This window comes from Vespa crabro, chromosome 6 (genome assembly GCF_910589235.1).
Source record: "Vespa crabro chromosome 6, iyVesCrab1.2, whole genome shotgun sequence".
Classification (NCBI taxonomy): domain Eukaryota; kingdom Metazoa; phylum Arthropoda; class Insecta; order Hymenoptera; family Vespidae; genus Vespa; species Vespa crabro.
The window spans coordinates 4,096,300-4,119,393 of record NC_060960.1 but is presented as its reverse complement, the minus strand read 5'-3'; the positions used below and the strand labels follow the sequence as shown (position 1 = coordinate 4,119,393).

Below are 23,094 nucleotides of genomic sequence, written 5' to 3'. Positions count from 1 at the left end.
CCATGACTTTTCTTTTCTAGCATTTTGCTTTGGGTGCCCTAAACTCGAAGTTGCGCGCGTGTGTTCGCGCGTGCGCGCACACAAGGGCACAACTGGCGCACGCTCGTTTGCTCCCCTGGCATATGGCGTGCACGGTCCCCCTTTTTCAGTTCCGGGGGAGAAGAAACGAAGGGGGCTGCGGCGCGTGCTCAAAATCCCCACCACCTTTTTCTCTTCTCCCATGACGCCTTATTCTCTCTCGTTTTATCTCTCTCACACACATATCAGACCCGCACAATCTCTCTCTCTCTTTCTCTCTTTCTTTCTTTCTTTCTATCTTTCTCTCTCTCCCTCTCGTTCCTTCTTCCCCAACACTCGCAACTCCCCTCCTTTCATTTCACCGTGTCTACGATGTCGACGTATTTGCCCCATCTCTTTCGCTCTCTTGCTCTCTCTCTCTCTCTCTCTTTCTCTCTCTCTCTCTCGTTCAACGGTGCGGCAAAATGCTGAAACCTAACCCATCTATCGGATGTCCGCGCTCATTCTCAATGCAGACGCCATGCGATGCGTAACGCTTAGATCAGATCCAAAGCAAAGACGCGAGAGGTAGCGAACATTTCGGATTATCTCGTTAGTTTCGTCAATACCATTGATCCCTGTTTCTGGATACAGTTCCAAATTCGTGAGATAGTTTGGTACGACTGATCGGTGGTGCTCGTTCGAAAAGTAACGAGAAATTAAGTTCGGTGAAAGGTAGTGGTAAAATAATATAGAAAGAAATTTTCTTTTTATAAGTTAAAGAAAACATAGGTGTCAAAGAAAAAAGATAGATAGGGTGCTTTCTTGGAAATGCTTTTCATGATGTCGACGACCGTCGTGAAGAAAAATAGTCGGTGACCTCATGCTTTACTTAAGTTGTGGCGACCGGCAGCGAGATAATTGGATCTTGAATCGGCCGGTCAACGTCACATCTTGTCTTATCCTTCATCTTCCTTATTGATGCCTCGGAAATCCTATCTGTGAGATCAAGCAAGAAAAATCGTGTTTTTCGTGTGATAATCCTGCGCCAACTAGTAGGATATCAAAGAAAAGAATGTGAAATATCAAATGGTTCGTTTGTTTCTTCATTCAACGTGACCCAAATCCTCGAACATCGAATCGAAGCTTCGTCTGATCGTCTGTCTTGACGATCATCGCCTTTGTTTCCGACGGGAGTGCGCGTTTTATTTATAAGTCCGTCAATTAGCTCCGTCCTTGAAAGACATTAGAGTCGATGAGCGGTCGGTCGACTCGGCCAACCACGCGATACGACGACTTCACCCTCCGCATGTCGCACCGAGAAACGTTCCTTCTACCTGATCGAAAAGCTTTCCCACGAGGCGTCACGGCTCGTCGATCGAAACTAACGTTCGTTCCTGCGAGCTGACGGCCAACATTGAAAGGGAAAGAAGGAGGGAAGGTACGACGAACGAAAGTGTGGAGTGAAGATTAGAACTCGTTGAAGAGACTAACAAAAAATTCACCTCGAAATGACGACTATGGGTGTAACGGTCTTCTGCAATAGGGTTCAAATAAATGGAAACGATCAGGAACAGCTGATGCTACTTCGAACCCTGCAGGATAACGAGAGCAATATACTCGGAAATCAGCCTCATCTAATAGTTCCGAAGACTAATAACAATAATAATAATAGTGGTAGTGGTATGGCCACGCTTAACGTTTTACCCTCTTATGATTCATCGAGGTTGAAAAAACATGGAAAAAGTGGTCAACCACCTACAGTTGCCGTAGCTAGGAGAAATGCCAGAGAAAGGAATCGCGTGAAGCAAGTAAACAATGGTTTCGCTACTCTGAGACAACACATACCGAATCATATCGCGGCGGGATACGGCGACAGGGGTAAGAAATTGTCCAAGGTCGAAACTCTTCGAATGGCAGTTGAATACATTCGAGGTCTTCAGAGATTACTCGCAGAAGCTGATGGTGTCGAGTACGATTCAAATTCTGCTTTGGGATCTCAATGTGTTCCCTCGCCTACGAGCAGCGTCGTTTCCTCTAGTCACAATGGTTCTGGTGAGAAACTCGCACTTGAGGACGACGTTGTTACGATTGAAGACGGTGAAGATGGTGAACAATTGGACGAAGACGAGGAGAATAGTAAAACCAAAATGACACTTTCTAGGTAAGTCTAATTATTGTTTTAATTAGATCGTTATTATTTTTATGATTATTCATTGTCAAAGAAATCGTTTGAGATAATATTTTTCAATAAGTATAAATAGCAAAGTATAATAGAAAAGTTCTATAATGAAAACATACAATATTGATAAATTTTATTAAACATTTATGAGAATTTTTAATTGAAAAAAAAACGAACATTTTAGAAGAATGAAGATAAAATTCGTATCTATATGGAAACGATACTGAAACTGCAATTTGAATATTTTCAGACTATCACCTAACCAAACGGCCATGCCGTCGCCTCATGACTATTATGCGTCTTCCGTGGGTGACGAAGAAAACCTGGAACCTCGAGGTCTCTCGTCGAACGGTCCTCAAAATTTCTCGCGACTTTCCCCTAATTCCGTGGCCTCACCACCCTCTGAGTATTATGGACAAAACGAGGAAAATTTGGAACCTAGAATTCTCTCCCCTTACAGTGGTGCTGGCGATAGCGAGGAAGGTGCTACGACCGTTTACGCGGCTAGTCCGGAAGCTTTCTCGGGAGCCCTTTATTATAAACAGGAGATCGCTGAGACCGGCGAATTTATGGACGTTGTCAGTTGGTGGGAACAGGAACAGGGTCGACTGGTGCATCATACTCAACAACACACTCAGAGGTTGGCACATGTGTAACTCGTAAGGTTGGTTGGAATTTTATGAAAACTTTAAGTGCTTCACACTATAAAACATCTCTTAAAATTTTGTATACTTCTTTGAAATTTTACTATTAATGATAGTAACTTCTAATACTTTGATTCGTACTAACTAACAGATTTTCATGTCGTTATTTAATACCACATCATTCCACTTCTAGATAGAAAATAATGAGAGAATTGATACTTACTTTTAAATCATTTAAAAACAAATTGAACGAACTAATTTCATTGAACGTATTCATTTGAACAATATAATGAAATCTATCAAAAGTATTTGGTACATCGTCTAGCTTCGATATAGTTGAAGAAAGATCTCTGTGAAGCATATGGCAACCGTCCGCTGACTTCTCTTGATCGTAATGCTACCCATATGGCATGCTACCCTATGCAGCTCTTGTCGTCGTTTGGTCGAGCCAAGTGCCGATACGCGTGCATACACCGCGCATTATATATCTGCTGGCTGCATGGCACGTGGGTTACGCGCGTTTCCTCAGAAACGTTGACTTCTATTTGCGGCATGGGGGCTGTCGGCCACTGGACTTTTTCTCCTTCGATTCTCACGTCGCGACGACGCCGTACGTACGATAACAACGGAAGTATCGACATTTCTTCGTCGTTATTTCTCTTTAACCATGTACGTGTTCTAAACTGGGTTCTATTTTTGAAAATGACCGCTACGTTTGCGTTCTCAGTTTGCAATAAATCTGATAAATTAAGTACAAAGTTTAAACGGTTATATGACAAAAATAAAAATTAGATCTATTGACATTTATATCAGCGATCATATATCCTTTCATTTGTATGACATTATAAATTTATAACGTAGGATCAGTAACAATTGATCTATCAAATTCATTTTTTTTCAAATTCCAAGCTCCATCTAATTTATCGTTGCTTACTTTTAATTATCTTTTTATAAAATAATCTTCTGCCAGACGAACTCCATTAAGGCCGTGATAAACCGGTTGCTCTTAAAAAATTTTAACGAGTCTGTTACCTTCTCCACATTCAAAAAGCCCGCGTAACACTGTACAATGTAATAATTGATCCTGGTTATCAAGGGACAAGGAGATGGATGCCCGCAGGACAAAGATAAGGGAAGAAGAGAGACAGATAGATAGATAGATAGATAGAGAGAGAGAGAGAGAGAGAGAGAGAGAGAGAGAGAGACCGTGACATTCGAGTGTCACGTCGGCAGGCACTTTGCAAAGTGGTTCGGTGCATAAAGTTTATTTTCGGGCTCGAAGCCGACGAAGCACGTGTTCAGAAGGGAAACGCCGAACACGAGTTTCCACTTGGTGGCTTCCTCTATCGCGTTCGTCACGTGCGCGCATCATCCTCTTCGCTCTTCTGTCTTAAGAGTAAAAGATAGAAAGAGGAGACAACTCATGGGACACTTGTAGCCCTTACAAATGAATACCAATGTGACTAAGGTCGTATTTGAGTACCTTCTCTCCGTTATAAGTACTTCAAAACATTATTTTAAAGTTATCTTAACGAATCAACAGTATTAACAAGTAACAAAAACAAAATAAAGATCGACAATTACAATACAATTGGACAATTCTATTGACCAATTATATTCTAATGGTAATTTAAAATATGTAGATCAATGGAATGTTTCACACAATATACTATTGGAAAATAAATTTATATGTTCGTTCGATAAATTTATCATACAAAGAATCTATTATATTTAAAAGATCCATCTGTCCTACTGTATTAGTATAAATCAACTTTCAAGAACATCATGAAACAACAATCATGAAAAATATTTATAAAATCGCGAAATAAAAATATCAAATAAATGTCAGCAGTCCAGTAGTGACTATAAAAGAAAGGAATTATTTGATCTACCGTCAAGCAACTAATGAACGTAATTATTAGTCGGAGTAATTCGGGGAATGAAGAAGCGCCGCGCGGTATCGTAGTTTCAAGTCGAGTTGGAAACTACAAAATAAGAAGTCTCACGCAAGGGAGAGCGAACGCACAAGTAGCAAGTAATTCTCGACAATTATAAAGTGAGGTCATCTACGAAGTTTACGAGATGCGTCGTCGCGGCAAATTAATTTAATAAATTCCTTTCTTGGCTCCCAGTCATGTAGTTATATATTATATCGCCCTTGGTTCACGCCGCGTGCGGGTGATAGTCTTTCTTTCGGTATCTTTCTTCATTTTAAAGACATTTATATATATACACGTCTTTTATAATTCCCTTATATCAATATCATACTATCAATTTACCATGTCCTACGATATTTCTATCATGGACGAAATATAAACACTTACTTCTTTAATCTTAAAATTAAATAATCTATAAAATATTTATTATATTTTATTCATTGAATCTATTTTTAAGAATTATACGATTAATTATTTTTAACGTAAACATTAAAGAAAGATATGTGTATGATAGTTATTAAAATTCTATGTTTTATATTAAACAAATAAAATCTAACAAATAGATTTAAAGTGGCATAATCGATATAAATAACAATTTAATAGGTCGAGTAATTCAACCGTGTTACAGAGTAAATAAACGTGCGCATATCGAACGAATTTGCAGGCTATGCAAATTTAATCAGAAACTTTGTAATGTTTGTTGTATCTTAACCTATGGTTTTACATAAGGATGCAGAGAACAAAAGAATTTAATGAATAATTATACCGGCGAAACCCGCATGTCGACTATCTTATCAATAAACATTACCAGCATGGTAATTTTACTGTGTTAGATTCGGTAGTCAACTGTGTGGAGACGATTTTCTATTTTTAAAAAGATACATCGATTTTAGTTACTATCTATTAACTTCTATTGGGATTTTTAAAGATTAGAAACTAAAAACATTATTTTAGTTTATGGTTATGATCGACTGAATACTCAAATTATCCATATTAGAAAGTTATAACTAATGTTGATTAATGGGATCCAAATCTTAAAGACCCTTACGCTCCCCGATAAAATAAATCACTCTGTCGGCTTCTTTTTTTTCCAAACTAATCTACTACTTGAAATTATCTTTTTTGTCTTATCGTCTACTTAGTTGCATCTTAAGCAACGAAACGAAACACGCGTGAATCCTATAAGGATGAGATAAGTAAGGTAAAATAAAAAAATTAGATCTATACTAGTACGTCAGTATAGATCTAATTTTTACGCCAGTACTAGTATAGATATAGGTTTATGAAAAAAAAAATAAAAAAATAAAATAAAATTAATGCAACATTGATTGCAATAACCTTAACGACTACTTTTCTATTTTATGCAAACATCCGAAATCGATATCATATGATTTTCTTTTTCCAAATAGAGAAGCAAAAAAAAAACCGTTAGGCGAAAATAGGGAGAAATAATTTTAAGGACATCACTACTTATGCGTTGCGAGTACTTTGATACATCTTTTAAGGGGCAAGGGAATGAAGGAAGAACCCCTCTGCACGTTGGGGACAGGCATTGTCCTATCCGCTTATTGTACTCCGTCCTTCTTGATCGAATGGATTCTTATTTACCTGGATTGCAAAGAATTAAATTTAGAAGCGGTTTGGGGTATCTGTTGGACATTCGTAAGGACAGAATTCGTGGGAAAGATGGATGTTTAAGAAGAAGGGAAGGGGGTGGAAAGAGGGGAGAAACAGAAATCCTCTTCTTCCTGGGATTCACGTTTCTCTGGTTGACGTTTTAGAGTCGGGGGAAAAAGAAGAAAAAAGTTCTACTCATGAAACCTAATTCTAAACTAACTAATGTCAAATCGCAATGGTCTCTTGCATCGAAAAAGAGTCGAAAAATTTATTGTCAAAAAAGAGAATGTATTACTTCAATGAAAATGTATGTAACATTTGAAAATACATTTCAAATATTTATGAAATGCATTATAAATTAATCCAGTTTCGAAAATCAAAGAAATTTCATGCGCTAGTAACAGTAAACAATCGATTAGTTCTATTACGTGTATTATACGGATCTTACTATATGAAAATCGCTCTAATTAGAAAGCTATATTTTAATTTAGAATTATAAAATCAAATATAATATTGTTCGTATTGCTTCGATCGAGATGATACGAACAAATCGATTCGAAAATTCAGCAGTAGGATAAAGTTATTTAACATGTAAAAGCAAAGAACGTCTAATTTTATTGATTTGTGCATATTGGTATTATATTGGTAATATATTTTGTATATTGTTCATATTTTAAATATTGCTCATGTTATCATATACAACAGTATTATAGATTATATATGACGCTTATACATAAAATTATATTGTTACATTAACCTTATTTTATTGTGTTACAGATTACTTTAGTGACAATTAGTAAGAAGAATACTGAGCGTGCAGCAATCTAAATCTACTGATCTCACGAACCCGAAAAAAGGAGAAATCGCCGTACGATTAAATCTCCGTCGGAATAATATTAGTACTTATCGCCCAAAGTACTTTCATTCTCGACCACTGCCTAAACAGTCTTTCTTATTCGATTTTTCTTATTTTCTTAAAAAAAAAAAAAAATGATCCTTGCGGTAATGCATTACCAATAGAATTATATCTTAACCTAAACAAAGAATATAGTGAAAAAATTAATTATAATCATAGTTCAAAACGATCAAATTTGAACAAAATTATTCTTAATATAATATTGAGAAACAGATTTTTTCAACACACATTTTTCATACGTATACACACGTAAACGCTTGTTATTGAAGATATTTTATAAAAACGTAAACTATGTAAGCATTTAAATATTTATAACGATGATAAAGGGTGCCTTAAAAATATGAGTAACATTCTAAAACGATTATAATGATCCAATGGACCAATGATATTTAAATAATTAAAATATATTATCGATTAATTTCGATTGTGTTGCCAAGTTTTTCTAATGAAGTCATTAAAATATTCATCTTTTTAACAAATATATGTACATTAAATGTTTCTCGTTTGCCACATAAGACTCTCATCGAAGAGATTCTGCTTTTATTAATCTATTATGCTGTTATATTGTGAGAAAGACGATATACAGGTTGTTTCGTTAATGCTAATAAAACTGAGAAGAGGCTAATTCTACATAACAAAGTAAATGAAAAATTTTTAATAAAATCCTTTCATATGATTATTATATTTAAAATATTGTCGATTCAATAAAACGCATAATCATGCTGTTTTGAATAACAATATAAATAAATTTTATTTAAAACTTTTCATTTATTTTTAATCAAGTATAATGACTTTCTATTCAGTTAACTTCAATCATGAATTAACCTGTATATACCTGTGTATCTAAGAATATCGATGACGAAAAAAATCATCAATGTGCGCATTTTATAAAATGCGATACACAATCAAAAAAATTTGTACATAAAAGTGCCTTAATTAAATTAAGGATTAGTCTTGTTAGACTATAATACTATTTTTTGTACTTGCTATTTTATATGGAATATTTAAAACTGTGTCATTCTATTTATACAAATAATTATATTACGTTGTCCATTGATTATAATGTACAATGTTCTATATATATATATATATATATATATATATATATATATATATATATATATATATATATATATATATATATATTATATATTATATATTATATATTTTACAACGTATACGAAGAAAAAGTTTAACAAACATTCTAAAATACAAAGGATGATAAAATCAAAAGTTTTGTACAAATTATAATGAACTTATACGAGAATTATCGTTGACATTATTACTGTCTTGACGTTAGAAAGTACCAGATGATATGTAAATACAAGTGCCTTGATTAAGTTTTAAGATAAGTTGTTTCATATACATGTGAAAACATTCTTTGTACTTGATAACTTTTACAAAATATTTAAAATACATCTTAATATTTATACAATATTACCTTAGATGTCTCTTCATAATTCCTAGTAACTTTTTTACATATGAATATACTATAACAATATTACAAATAATGTTATTATAATGTTCTGCTCTGTTATGTTATTGTCTTATACTCTTTTATTTCTTTCTACGTCTTATATTACGTCTCATTAAAAATTAAAAATATGTAACTCGGTTAAATGTACGAGCTATCAATATTCCGCAACTGTTTGAATCGAATAATATCGACTTAATTTGACATTTTAATTTATAAACTTCTTTCTCGTTAATTAAAATATACTTCTTGTCAGTTTCCCTTGATTTCTTTAATTATAATCTCTGTTTAATATTGAACCAATAGAATTCTTCGAATTGTTTAGACGACAGGAAGAACCAATCATCAAAGATCCCTTAATCTCAGGAATTTCCATTTGCGATGATCTAATTCTGTGACGCAAGATTCATTATTCCAATTCAGTCAATCAAATAGTCAATCGGTTCGATCAGAAATCTGTAAAATCAATAAAATCTATAAAATCTGTATCCATGGCATAAGTTTATAATACGCATTCAATAATCAATATTTTGTTTGTAATCTGCGCTTGATATTCAATTTTTTATATTTGTTAAAATGTGTAAAAGCTTCGTTGCTTGATCAAGAAGAGATCATTTTAATTATACCTCTGAACGTAACAATATTTCTTATTTCGCTTTATAAAAAATTCACTGTATCAGACCTACGTTCAAGTTAAATCCACGGGTCAGGAACAAAGACTCGACACTAACTTACACAATAATTACCAAACGTTCCCCCTAAATTTTTACCTGTCTTTGATGAATAATCATGTTAAACCGGAAACGTATGTAGTACTAGCCACCGGCAGTAATAAAGGGTGGCCATCGATAATTCCGTAATTTCATGAAATTGCTTTTTGCCGACCACGAAGGGAACGGTTTCTCTTCGACGTTTTCTCTCTTTCTATCTTTGTCTCGTCTATTGTATCTTTCTTCTTCCCTTTCTCTCTTTGTTGTTTTTTCATTGGCTTTCGAGGGTTATTTTATGAGCACATTCTATGCAGGGGGTACCTTGCTTCATCATTTCCGCGAGTATTTCTTTATGCTTCGATGATCCAGAAATGAATCGTTAACTGTTTTTTTACCTTTTCGAATAACAAATGTTCCCTGTTTTATAAATTCATGATTAATTCTATTATTAGATCTATATTAATAGCAATTTTTATGATTCTAATTTTATCAGTCATCTTTTACACTTCATTTACATAACTTCAGTAAAATTATCCAAAACATTCCATATTATATTTTCCACGTTATCTTTTACTAATTATGAGTATTGAATATATATTTTATTTATTTCCGAATATTTGAGATTATAATGGAAAATACATAATTATAGTATTATCGTCAGAAACGCTCATAGAAAAAACGTCGAAAATAAAACATATTTTTGTACGCATATCATATAGACGCTTTACGCAATACTAATACATTATTGATATAAAATGTAATCATTTATGCATACGATTGAAATGTTTATTAAATTGATATAAGCATAATAATCAAAACAATAGTTAATATTTTACTACTTTAGATTTGATATTACACACGAAGATTTTCCGTTGTATTGAATTCGTATAATTTATAACGGATGGAAAAGTTTTAAGGTCAATGCATAATTTATTGATGATTATAAACTATAAAACACGATGACAATCAAGTCATTATTGTACGTATATTCAGTGAGTAATTTCTAACATTATTAACTACTACGTTATCAGAACGACAAAAAAAAGGAAGATTATTGAATCAAACCGTTATCTTAACAATTTTGACTTTGTCAAATAAACAAAATAAAAATATTTAAATAAAGTGTTTATTTACTTTTGAACTATAATTAAAATATTTAAAAGAAATTTCATAAAGAAAGTTCCACGATATGGAAAGAGTTCCAATTATATCATCTTTCTTATCAACTACGGGATTTTATCCCTTGGTGATACTAACCATCATTCTAGCTACGATTTACTACTATATGGAAACATCACGGCTTGTTCGATATGGGAGAAAACTTCCAGGTAATATTCTATTTTTAATAACGCATACATGGAAATGATAAAAAACTAGAATTACAACATAAATATTTTTCATAACTTTATCATAGAAAATTTCTTGCATAGGTAAATACGATAACGCATTTGTAAATGTTACAATAAAAAATTTCAGCAGATATGTTTATATATTTGAACGTAATATAACTAGTGTCTCGTATTTAATTCTAGTGAATAAAGTAAACATAATTGGAGTACACTAAGATCATATTTGCAAGTCTTATAACTTAGAAATTAAGCATATTGATAAAACCTATTTTTTCTCTCTACATATGAGAAATCCAAATCTGAAAGTCTCACTGCGTATTTTTGTTACATCCTACATATATATATTTTATATTATTACATAATATTTTTTTATAATTTTTTTAGGACCTCCAACTGTTCCGTTTTTTGGAAATGCTTTGCTAGTAAGGAATATTCATCCAAAAGATATCTTACAAACTTTGATAAACATGGATATTTATGGACCCACTGTTCGTGCTTTCTTTGGATCGAAGTTATTCGTATTTCTTACTGACCCGCGTGATGTCGAAATCATTCTTAGCAGTCACGTTCACATAACCAAATCTCCGGAGTACAGGTTGTAATGGATGCAAATCCAACTTCATTATATATATATATATATATATATATATATATATATATATATATATATATATATATATATTAATTTCACATTTCTATAATTCGTTACATTTCTATAACTCATATTAGTCATTCATATGCAATCATATAGGACAGTCATATGCAATATGACTGTTCTCATTATTATAATTGCAATTAATACATAGAAAATTAATTTTATTGTTGTGAAAAGTATTTTCTAAAGTAAAAAAGTAAAGTAAACAATCGATATTTATAATATCATTGTAATCAAGTTTTATAAAACAAAGCATAAACTATACTCATTTCAGATTTTTCAAGCCCTGGCTAGGTGATGGTTTATTAATTAGCAATGGCCAAAAATGGTACTCTCACAGGAAAATTATAGCACCTGCATTTCATATTAGTGTATTAAAATCGTTTGTACCATTATTTTATGAGAATAGCTGGAGTTTGATAAAAAGATTACGAGATCAAGTTGGCAAAGAGTTTGATTGTCACGATTATTTGTCAGCAATAACGGTCGATATTTTAATGGAAACCGCTATGGGTGTTAAGGAAACCCAAAAAGACAAGAACAGTTTCGATTATGCCATGGCTGTAATGAAGTACATATCCTTCTATTATTATCCACATATGTTTGATCACGTTGTTCCTATTTTTATTTAATGAAGTAACATGTCTCTGTTACACACACACACACACACACACACACACACATATATATATATATATATGCTTACTCATAACTTCATTGTCTTTTATACAGAATGTGCAATATTATCCATCTAAGGCAGTACAAGTTGCTGTTAAGATTTGACACATACTTCAATTGGACCAAGCATGGGATTGAACAAAAAAATCTTTTGAACATAATTCACGGCCTGACAACACGATTGATAAAACAGAAAAAAGCAGAAACTCTGGATTCACATTTAATGATGTCTGACGAGAAATCTCAAACGGACAAAAAAGAAACGAAAAAAACCAATAAAAATAAAAATAATAAAACGGGAAAAGAATATATGAAATTGCATTATGCCAAGGATGATCTCGACGAAATCGACGAAAATGATGTAGGAGAGAAAAGACGCTTGGCTTTCTTGGATCAGATGCTTGAGCTCGCGAAAACGGGTACTAATCTTACCGATGAGGAAATTAAAGAAGAAGTTAACACTATAATGTTTGAGGTAAAATTGATCCAAGAAGGGAGAGAGAACTCAGAAAATAAAGTTGTTTATCTTTTTCTAGGGTCACGATACTACGGCAGCAGCTTCCAGCTTCGTTCTCTGTATCTTGGGAGCTCATCAAGATATTCAAGTAAGCAACTATCAAGTCCTAAACAACCATGATATAAATTTATATAAATATGCAAAAGTTTTTTTAAAGTTCTTGTTTTATTTTAACGTCTTTAAAAACGCTATTAAATCTGTTCGTTCTTCACTCTTCTTTATGCCAATAAATACCATTCTTGTGCCTGGTAGAAATTTCTTTGGATTCTCCAAATAAATATCTAAGGTATTTTCATCCCACGTACAAGCTTTCTTCTTCATATGTTCTGTATATAAGAATCCAGGCATGGCTATACAAACAAACAATCTCTTTAAAAAAGATCTCGCAATGATTCTTTGATTAAGAATAAATCAGACAATTACACATTTGTAAGAGATATACGTACTACCACTTGTTCTGCCTACGACCCCGAAAAGATTAGGACCTATTTTATGTTTCCCATCTTTCTCGATTGTATGACAAGTTGAGCAGTATTTCATAAATAATGACTTTCCACGTTCGACGTTGCCCATTTAAATAACAACGAAATAATTACGAAAAATGTAAAGGTTATCAGTGCATAAGAAAGTATACTACAAATTGATATATCAAAGGACTATCGCTTGCATTTCGATATCCATATATCGATTGCTAAGAAGTTTGCGATATAATTTTTTCATCTATTTTCTTTTGGTCACAATCGACCATCATCTTTTAATTTTCTCTTATATGTAAAAAAAAAAAGGAATATCTTTTACAGGAACAAGTGATGAAAGAATTAAATGAGATATTCAAAGGATCAGATAGACCATGCACATTTCAAGATACTATTGAAATGAAATATTTGGAGAGAGTTATTTTAGAAACCTTGCGACTATTTCCACCGGTCCCAGCGATAGCGAGAGTTCTTAACGAAGACGTACAACTAGGTAATGTTTAATAATTATTACGTATATAGTTTTATTTATCAACATAATTCTTATCCATATAACTTTCTTTTCTACAGCCAGCAATAAAAATATTTTACCTTCGGGATGTAGAATCATAATACCGTCTTATAAAATTCATCGCATGCCCGAATTTTATTCAAATCCGGACGTATTTAATCCAGATAACTTTTTACCCGAAAAAATGCAACAGAGACATTATTATGCCTTTATTCCTTTCAGTGCAGGTCCCAGGTAAGTTGCATTAGTTAAAATTTATCAAAGTATCCTTCTAGCTTTTGTTTTAATCAGATTTTAAATAACTACATAATTATTTTGAAGATCCTGCGTGGGACGCAAGTATGCATTGTTAAAGCTGAAAGTACTTATATCAACAATTCTAAGAAACTATAAGATTCTAGCCGATGTATCTGAGAAAGATTTTCAACTACAGGTTGATATTATTCTGAAGAGATCTGATGGTTTCAATATAAAAATCGAGCCACGCCAAAAAGTTGCTCAAGAAAGTTGTACTTAAACTACGATCGATATCGCTCGTGTTATAAATGTTATGCCGTAAAATAATTTTTAAAGGATATACTTGAATTAATATTCTTAATTTAGACTTAGAGTAAATGTAGCTTAAAAAATACAAGATCAACGCAAACAACAATTGTAACATTAAATCAGTACAAATAAAAATGATAATTACTACATATGATAATTAATTAGAAAATTAAATCTATTTCATTCGTGATCATATTGTATAAATATAATCATGTTATCGTTCATAGAAATATGTTTTGTCTATAATACTAAAGCATCTCGTTTTCATGAAAGAGTAGTAATATTTGCATTTACTATACGATCAGAAGAAATGCAAAATAAGAAATAAGCGAGGAATAAAATAAACGTTCTTTAACGAAATATATATAAATGGACGATCGATACGAATCGTCATATAAAATTATTGTGATATAATATAATCGATAGAGAGTATAATTATTTCTTATTTCCGCTATTACCATTATCGTGTTTAACGCCTTCAATTTCTATACACCTATTCTATTGAATACTTATACTAATTACTGGTCTTTCTCCATCTCTCTCCATTTACATTAATTTAGGGAGGATGATAAAATTTTGTTTCGTCGCTCCTTCCTCCATTTTAGAAGATCTACGAAAATAAACTGCAAAGCCCATGGAATGACGAAAATGGAATTCATTCCTAACATAGCGTATTGGCAAATTCGATAGCTGTCAGTCCAATCCTTAACAAACCCTACAATTTATTTTAAAATGCAAATGTCATACATTTTGACCTAATTATCGTAAAAATTTATCAATAAATAAAAAATAATCATAAAAATTGTGTGAACAACGTACCAATAAAAGGACCTAAAAAAATCGAGACGATACCATTGACAACCGCAAAAATACCATAAGCAGATGCAAATTTATCAATGCTAATGTCCTCTATGATAACTAAAGGTTGAGGAACTAGCAGCCAAGAACGGACCATTCCAATTGCTGCATTCATCACTAATGCGCCCATCAAAGTATTTTCGAAAATTAAAAATCCTATAAGAAATAAACTGCTAATAAACTCTACAAAAATTCTTTTCTTGATATAGTTTATATATTAGTACATTATTATTAAATATTTATAGTTATTTATTATTAATTAAATATTTATAAACTAGTACGTTATTAAACTATAGTTTAAAAACATTTTACCTGCTTTAGCAAATGACATTGCGATCATGGCAATGAAAAACAAGTACTTGGCTTTGACGTTGACGAAAACAGTGAAAATAGCAAGTAAAATTCTTGAAATCAATTCAGCTGTAGCACCAACCATAACAGCCAAAGCGGCATCGCTTGTATCATATCCATAATTGGTCAACATTAACGGCAGTAATGAACTAAATGTAAAATCGCTCGTAAAAACGAAACTGATGCCAAAACATAAATTCAAAAAGGAGCGATCCTTTATCAAAGACACCTCCAAAAGATCGGATAACATATTAGACATTGATCTATAGAAAAGAAAAGAAAATAGATAACAGAATAAGTATGATATGACAGATTGAAAAATAATGAAATCATAAAGCTCACAATGTCTGTTCATCCTCGTGTTCATCTCGTTGTTTTTGATCGGCCACCTTCGTAATTTTATCCAAACGATTGTGTCTGATATCTGTAAGAGCCCCGACACCACTGGCCAAATTTGTCAAACTCGATGCCGAAAGAGTAGAGAATTTTCTAGTCAAAGCTTCCCGTGCCGACAAGGACCACGATCTCACACGAAGACCTTCGAGCTCGGATATTGATGCAACTTTTTTTGCATGAGTCTAAAATTAATTTCAAAACCAAGTCGAGCTTGATCAATTCATTTTACTTTCTGATCGAAAGAAAAAAGAGGAAAAGAAAACATAAAAACCTTGTAAGTATCAATTAGCAGAGGAACTTCCTTTGAACTTTCCTCCTTTAAGCTACGTAAACTGCACCTCCTGGTTGATGCAGACTCCTGATGAACATGAATGGTCGAACGTCGTTCTGATATAGCAAATCCTTTCGATTTTCTCTCATCAGCCTCCCGAATTTTCTCTGCACGAACCTCCGCCGGATTTCTGGCATGCCACTCGACCGGATGCATCATCGTCATACCGGCAATGCAATTCAGACTAAAAGCACCTGTCAACGCTGCGGTTCCTTCGACGCATAAAGAAATGCACAATTATTGAAAGAAAAACAGAGAAGTAAAATCATTTCACCCAATAAAACCAATTTCGAATCTTACCGCTGTTGATACAATTTTTCGATAATTTTAGTCATTATTTTTTCACGAGTAGAAAATAATAAAATTTAATTACATGTTATAAAGAAATTTAATAATCTTTTATTTGTTTATATAAGAAACTTTTCTCACGATAAGTATCTAATAATATTTTATTTGTATGTAATAAATTGGCGAATATATAATATATGTACAATAATATACTTTCTTCATACGTATTTGCATTAAATAAATTACCTCGAAAACCGTACATTGACATCATTTTCTCAATACAAATGGGATAAGCGATGCCACCCATACCGATGATCGTTTGAGCCAGACTCATTACCTGAGACATAAAATTATTTCGATATAATTTTTTGCTGTACAATTCGTTCTCTCTCTCTCTCTCTCTCTCTCTCTCTCTCGAAACAGAAAGGATAATGAAAGTATATCGTTAATATCGATGTTTCGAATTTCTCGTTTTCACTCACTCGGGTACGTTTCTTCACAAAGTAAGCGTTGAAATTCGTGTTACATATCGTAATAAGAAGGCCTATTCCGATCCCTTGAAGAAAGAATATGAAAGCCATTTGGTAGACATTGTTAACGAATGCCAATGCGACATTTGGTATGGAGAAGAACATCGCACCAGCGATTCCAACCGGTCTCATCGAATATTTCTTCAACAATGCATTCGTTAATAAACCTACAAATACAAATTAAAGTTTACAAATACGAACCAAGTTAAAATCTCTTTCATTCAGTTGTCATGATCTTAATCATATACTTAATGATACAATGAATGCATTAAAAAGTTTTAAACTTTGTTTAATTCCTTGCAAAGAGAAGATAACAAGTAGAAATACATAAAAAATTTCTTATTAGACTATCTATACATAAGATCGGAAAAGTTTTTGTGAAATTATGTACAAAGCACACAAGCTACTGTTCGTTTCATCATTTTCTCTTATCGCTACTGTTTTTCTCTTTTAGCACGATCTATATTAATCCTTATGCAAATTGACGACGTATACATACTAGCTTTATCGATTATCCGATATCATCTTATCTTTCGATTTATTACTTTCTCGTTATTTTATAAATAATTTTATTTTTATATAATTCCTTATACGTGCATATACGTAATACAATAATCAAAACAGAACCATATTCACTGTACGATATATAAGAAATAGATTACAAACTTATTTCAAGTTAATATAAAAATTCAAATCTTTCCAAGAAAATTTTTTACCGCATCATATATATATATATATATATATATATATATATATATATATATATATATATAACATATATATTGTCTTAGATATATATATATATATATATATATAACATATATATTGTCTTAGATATATATATATATATATATATATATAAGACAACACAAAGACGTAAACAGAATTGATTAAGACTTTTTAACAATAATAGAATTGATTTGATATATAGATCATGGATCAAGTTTACTACAGTGTACACGTCGCAAATGATATGTGTATATATGTATTACGAATGAGAACTCAACACACATGTTTAACGACACGTTATAACACTGTTCTGTTTGTACGCAAATATACTTCGTGTCTCGACGTCTCGCATATACTATTCCTCATCTTGGCGCCTAATGAAAATCATAATACAACAATGCTTAATATAAGGATGCGTCTGTATATAAAATTACGAATTCATAAAGTCATAGTTTCATCTTTCTCTAGAACAAGCACAATTCTCTTCATAAATTATTCAAATACAAATGTGAAAAATAAAAAATCTATGATTATTCTCAAAATCATAAGAAATCGTATTTAATTGTTTCCAGTATTTTTTTACTAATTTCTCTTTAAAATATCGAGATACTCAAATTTCTCCACAAAATTCAAACGTGTCTTTACGTTACTACGAACTTCATGTCGTAATATTTGTATCAAAAAAAGTACATGCAATTATGCGTCAGATTCCAACTTACTAGAGATGGAGAAAGTGATCATAAAGACTGAATTAAAGAGCGTCATGGCAGTTCCAGTCTGACCAGTAGTCACGAGAAAATCACCGAAAATTATGGCGAAAGACGAGGCCGGTCCGAGCGTCGTCACCTGAAAAAATAATTTATATTATTTGTTAGACGTCTATAATTAAAAGAATCCAAAAATTGATTTCATGGACGTTAATCGCGAAATAATGATGGGGCTTGCAAAAAATTTAATATAATTGCAAAATAGAAATCACGAATTATACGAAACATCATTCGCAAACGAATGATTAAGTTAGGCTTGTTATCGCCTCTCATATTATATATTTTATATTATATAATATTTTTTATCTTTGAATATTTAAACAATTAAGGTAATTTAATATGTTATGTAATTGCTCTAGAAAATAAATCACCGGCAACATTGTACTTCTCTGTACAAGTAACACACAAGTTGGATAAAAGTACGTAGACCTGTAATTGAATAAAATACAGGAATTTAAGACACTCCAAAATTCTTTCATTTACAAATGGATTAAATTCAAAATCCAATTTAAATCACTCTCTAAGCAGTCGTTATTCACATACAAGAACGATGATCATCGCCAAAGCCACCATCCACCCCCAACCACCGTCTGGTGCCAGATCCTCCAATTTAATATCATCATCCAGCTCACAAATAACTTGATCAATTCTTGTCAGGTTCCGATCTTTCTTTTCGGTCTCTTCTACGATATTAGTCGTTAAAGCTGTCATTTCTGGTGTTCTACCGTTCCTCTTTGCAACTATCATTTCACTCTTATGAATTACAAAATATGAGCACAATAGCTCGATAAATTTATTAACACTTGTTTTTATTATCTCTGATTGTTTCTTCGCAAAAGTTGTAACATTTAACGTGATTACTTGAACATTCGGTTTCAAATTCAAAATTACTTGTGTCTCTTATTTTCTATATCTCTTACTCTTCTTCTTTTTTTTTTAACGTCCAGTATCATGTAATATAGTTGCGGACGATTCACAAGAACAGTTTTACGATAGTGTGAAAGACAGATTTCTGAGACAGACAGATTTGAAAGACTGAATAAGACAAGTAACAAACGATTCAAAAAATTCCGTTATCTGTGTATTCAACGTCACTGTAGTAAATACCCATCATTATCCAAGTCAAGTTTTAGAACGTCGACGATAACGTTGTCGCAGCTTAAATTGCAATTTTTTTTTCTACCACAGCTACAAAGTCATTATGATTTTTGACAAAGTTATAGTAGGAATAATGGGATAAAAGTTTTGGGAACGATGTCGCAATCATTTATTTAGCTTCACAACTATTTTTCTGTAAAAATGTCATCATAACGACATCATTACGGCAATGACAGAATAAAACAAAAAGATAAACACCAAACTAATAAACGAATAATTTTTTTTATATGTAAATCAATATTCAATTAGATTTTAATCTTTAAATTACATAAAAAGAATAAAAAGAGAATCAAAAAAGTTTTTTGGTTCATGTAGCATTGGACTACTAACAACCCAGAAACTTCGTTTCACTAAACATAGATCAAAGTCAAAGATTAATTAATCATTGAAAATTATTATTACAATTTATAATATCTACGTAAGTATATTAGAGCGGACACAAAATCCTATGAGAATACAATGATTACAGAACTATATACAGATTTTTAAGTAATAATTTTAGAACCGCATAAATAAACGTATAGATTCACTGACAATCTCTGATACATGCTAAGTTTTACATAAAACTGATAGTCACATACAAATTACAGCCACATTAGAGCTATTTTTTTTTTGTAAAATGTATTACTTTTTCTGAATTTGATTCGCTTCAACTAATTTCGATTTTTCTAATTGCTGTCAAAGTGATTTTATATCTGTTAATACAGCTAAAATAGTTGTGCCTCCATTTTGATTTTTTTATTAGTTGCCACAAAACTTTTGTAGTTAAAAATTCAAGAAAATAACATTTGCAGCTAAATAGCAGTAATTAAGGTTGACAGAATGTTATAAAAGCTACATTTTTGTGTCGTAACTAATATAGTCAGATTGTGTTACTCGATTAATATGAAATATTGCTTATGATAATCTAGATTTATGCAAAGGAACGGAGAAAAACAGAAAGCTTTAAATGGCGCATTACAATTGATTTTTTCTGCTGAATAAATTGTTTGCCTTGTTGTTTTTTTATGAAGTAAAATAATTTTTTCATTTAATGAAGATATGATTTAAATACCGATATAGTTCATCCTTTGCTCCTGAAACTTTTTTAGATAAGACATTCTTCTTCAATAGGAAGTAATATAAATTAAACAACTGAAAATATTATCAGGGCAATATATTTTTCAATAATCATTTGAAGAAACGTATTTGCAGAGACATATCTAGAGTAAATAACTCCTAGGACAAACGCAGAAATTATATTTCCCCTGAATACGTGTGTAATTCCAATTCCATCTTTTCCTTTCTATTTCTCTATTAAATATGATTTTTATTCTAGAGAATAGTAGAACACTATCTTTTTTGGTTTTCTCCTCTCCTCTCTTAATATTGGCGCTCACTTATTCTGCTTGGCTCACCCTAAATATATCTTTGTGTATTTGATCAATTGTAAACTTAAAATTAAAGATTATTAATTGTAAATTTTATCAGTTATAATCATTGTGCGGCGTAAGAAAATTATTAGATTGAAAAGTTTATTAGACTAATAAGGTACAAATTGAATATGTATAGATGCGGTTATAATTTGAAAAGTCGGAAAAATTTTGAGTCAATGGATCCTCTTCATTGATTTTTAAGTTTAGATCTGAGAAAACAACACGCACAACAAAATATTGTTGAACTTCACTAAAACTTTATTATACATATATTAACAATAACTTTTATACTAGAAGAATATATAGTAAAGGTTACCAGCAAATATACACCTCTAACCTTCTTAATAATTATGAGAACATACACAATATAGCTGTCATTATAACTTTAATATAAATATGAAAAAATTAGTGTAAATATTAAAAATTTCTTAATATAAAATTTCTTTAATATAAATTAGAATATATTTTAGTATAAATATGTAAAATTTGCTCATTACTGAAACGACGTATCGTTGCGCCTGAAGAATGTTTGTATTTCATACTACTATGTTTGCGTTACGTTGCGTATTTACGAAACAAAATCATAGAAGTAAATGAAATTATTGAAATGGAAAAAGGTTCTGCAAGAAACTGATAAATGCATTGATCATGTGCTTAATGCAAATTCAATCGATAACCTGTAAGGAGAAAAATATTATTTTTATGAATATCTTCTTCCAAGTTTAATCTGTTTTCGACATAAACTCTTTAAAATTTATAAAAAAAAAAAAAGACAGAAAAAGCTTAATTATTGTCAACCACTTATTAATGCATTACTTGAACACGTTAACGTATCGATCACAAACAATTTGATAATTATTTTGATATTAATAAAAAAAAATAAAGTGTTCGTTTTACTGCAGTTGCAGCAATACAATAATTGCATACCATTCGGCGCAACCTGTATATAGGCTACTCGAAGTATAAATAGTAGACAAGAAATATATCTTGGGCTAATTCGATATTTCTTCGATAAAAATTTATATATTTTTAAAAACTGCATTATAATTATATTGTATTTAACCCTTTTCTTACTGAAGTCATCCAGAATTGAACATTTGCAGTATACTAAAGATCACTAGAGTTACCAAAATTTTACTGGAATTAAAAACTCAATGTTTTAGCATATCTTGATATCTTTATATCATTCCTAATGCTCTTCTGATATATGTATATTTATTTCTAATGCATTTTATTTTAATTTCATATATCTTAAATAAGAAACTAGTTATTTGCATAATATTTAAAAGTATCAGATGTTACACGGTAAGTTAAAAGATAAATGTACATTTCATAATTGATAAATACACAATACAAATTTAATTTACGGTCAACTCCGTCATAACAGAGTTTAAATATAGAATTAAAAAGACAGAATGAATTAAAAAGACAAAACAATTATTTCCCATTAATTATTATATTCATAACTAATGAATAAATAATGAAGGCTAATGTAAAGCATGCCTCGATGCATTGATTTATTAACGATTAAGAAGTGACGTCAATGAAATATAGATAAGATATCGATAAAAATGAGGAAGATAGATATTTTATTCGCCGTGAAACCAGACAAATGGATCTTGCGGTTGACTCATATTCTCTTAGAGATTTTTTCCTGTGACACAACATAGTATATTACCACTGCCAGTCCGATGCTATCGAATAATATTGTCTTTCCTATTATACTCTGTAATATTATTAGTACGATCGCATCATCTTCGATAAATAAGTGTTTCGAAATATCCCTGATAGAGTCGAAATATTGAAATACGTTACTTTTTGTAATACAACTCGACTGTATTAAAAAAAATGATCAAGGAATTTCCACAATGTAACCATTAATATCCAATTATATCCAATGAACCAAGAAATTGTTTAAAATATTGAAAAGCATCTAATCGATAAAATAATCATAAATATATGCATATATACTTGAACACACACACACACACACACACATATATATATACATACATACGTACAGCCACGAAAGACCAACAGAGATTATTTAAATTTTTATGTT

General features: G+C 31.5%; 4 protein-coding genes across 5 annotated transcripts; 2 read left to right on the top strand and 2 right to left on the bottom strand.

The window, feature by feature from the left end:
• Positions 1-544: 544 nt before the first annotated feature.
• Positions 545-7,226, top strand: LOC124425042. Its single transcript, XM_046964809.1, has 3 exons — positions 545-2,161; positions 2,430-2,843; positions 7,155-7,226. The coding sequence occupies exons 1-2, from the start codon at positions 1,509-1,511 to the stop codon at positions 2,833-2,835; spliced, it is 1,059 nt and encodes a 352-aa protein (XP_046820765.1). The 5' UTR covers positions 545-1,508; the 3' UTR covers positions 2,836-2,843; positions 7,155-7,226.
• Positions 7,227-10,481: 3,255 nt separating this feature from the next.
• On the top strand, positions 10,482-14,360 carry LOC124424887 (cytochrome P450 4g15-like). Its single transcript, XM_046964451.1, has 8 exons — positions 10,482-10,805; positions 11,211-11,421; positions 11,756-12,052; positions 12,214-12,634; positions 12,696-12,764; positions 13,477-13,645; positions 13,723-13,897; positions 13,985-14,360. The coding sequence occupies exons 1-8, from the start codon at positions 10,667-10,669 to the stop codon at positions 14,178-14,180; spliced, it is 1,677 nt and encodes a 558-aa protein (XP_046820407.1). The 5' UTR covers positions 10,482-10,666; the 3' UTR covers positions 14,181-14,360.
• LOC124424888 (cytochrome c-like) lies at positions 12,778-13,463 on the bottom strand. The gene is made up of 2 exons (XM_046964452.1): positions 13,123-13,463; positions 12,778-13,026 (listed from the first exon to the last, which is right to left on the bottom strand). Exons 1-2 carry the CDS (start codon positions 13,247-13,249, stop codon positions 12,842-12,844), a joined length of 312 nt encoding a protein of 103 aa, XP_046820408.1. The 5' UTR covers positions 13,250-13,463; the 3' UTR covers positions 12,778-12,841.
• Positions 14,361-14,458: 98 nt separating the features above from the next.
• Positions 14,459-19,485, bottom strand: LOC124424886 (monocarboxylate transporter 9). Of its 2 annotated transcripts, none has more exons than XM_046964449.1 (9): positions 19,003-19,485; positions 18,412-18,538; positions 16,916-17,130; positions 16,680-16,770; positions 16,086-16,357; positions 15,761-15,996; positions 15,380-15,681; positions 15,029-15,223; positions 14,459-14,924 (listed from the first exon to the last, which is right to left on the bottom strand). In XM_046964449.1, exons 1-9 carry the CDS (start codon positions 19,204-19,206, stop codon positions 14,761-14,763), a joined length of 1,806 nt encoding a protein of 601 aa, XP_046820405.1. In that variant the 5' UTR covers positions 19,207-19,485; the 3' UTR covers positions 14,459-14,760. The 2 variants fall into 2 exon arrangements, with proteins under 2 accessions (XP_046820405.1, XP_046820406.1); XM_046964450.1 differs by lacking the exon at positions 19,003-19,485 and adding an exon at positions 18,831-18,935.
• Between the last annotated feature and the right edge of the window lie 3,609 nt (positions 19,486-23,094).

Coding starts and splice junctions, on each gene's coding strand:
- LOC124424887 (XM_046964451.1), top strand. CDS start 10,667: ATGGAAAGAGTTCCAATTATATCATCTTTCTTATCAACTACGGGATTT. Junction 12,053..12,213: donor TATGCCATGGCTGTAATGAA/GTACATATCCTT, acceptor TCTTTTATACAG/AATGTGCAATATTATCCATC. Junction 12,635..12,695: donor TTAACACTATAATGTTTGAG/GTAAAATTGATC, acceptor ATCTTTTTCTAG/GGTCACGATACTACGGCAGC.
- LOC124425042 (XM_046964809.1), top strand. CDS start 1,509: ATGACGACTATGGGTGTAACGGTCTTCTGCAATAGGGTTCAAATAAAT. Junction 2,162..2,429: donor ACCAAAATGACACTTTCTAG/GTAAGTCTAATT, acceptor GAATATTTTCAG/ACTATCACCTAACCAAACGG.
- LOC124424888 (XM_046964452.1), bottom strand. CDS start 13,249: ATGGGCAACGTCGAACGTGGAAAGTCATTATTTATGAAATACTGCTCA. Junction 13,027..13,122: donor CGTAGGCAGAACAAGTGGTA/GTACGTATATCT, acceptor TTGTTTGTATAG/CCATGCCTGGATTCTTATAT.
- LOC124424886 (XM_046964449.1), bottom strand. CDS start 19,206: ATGATAGTTGCAAAGAGGAACGGTAGAACACCAGAAATGACAGCTTTA. Junction 17,131..18,411: donor GATCACTTTCTCCATCTCTA/GTAAGTTGGAAT, acceptor TTGTATTTGTAG/GTTTATTAACGAATGCATTG. Junction 16,358..16,679: donor GTCAATGTACGGTTTTCGAG/GTAATTTATTTA, acceptor TATGCGTCGAAG/GAACCGCAGCGTTGACAGGT.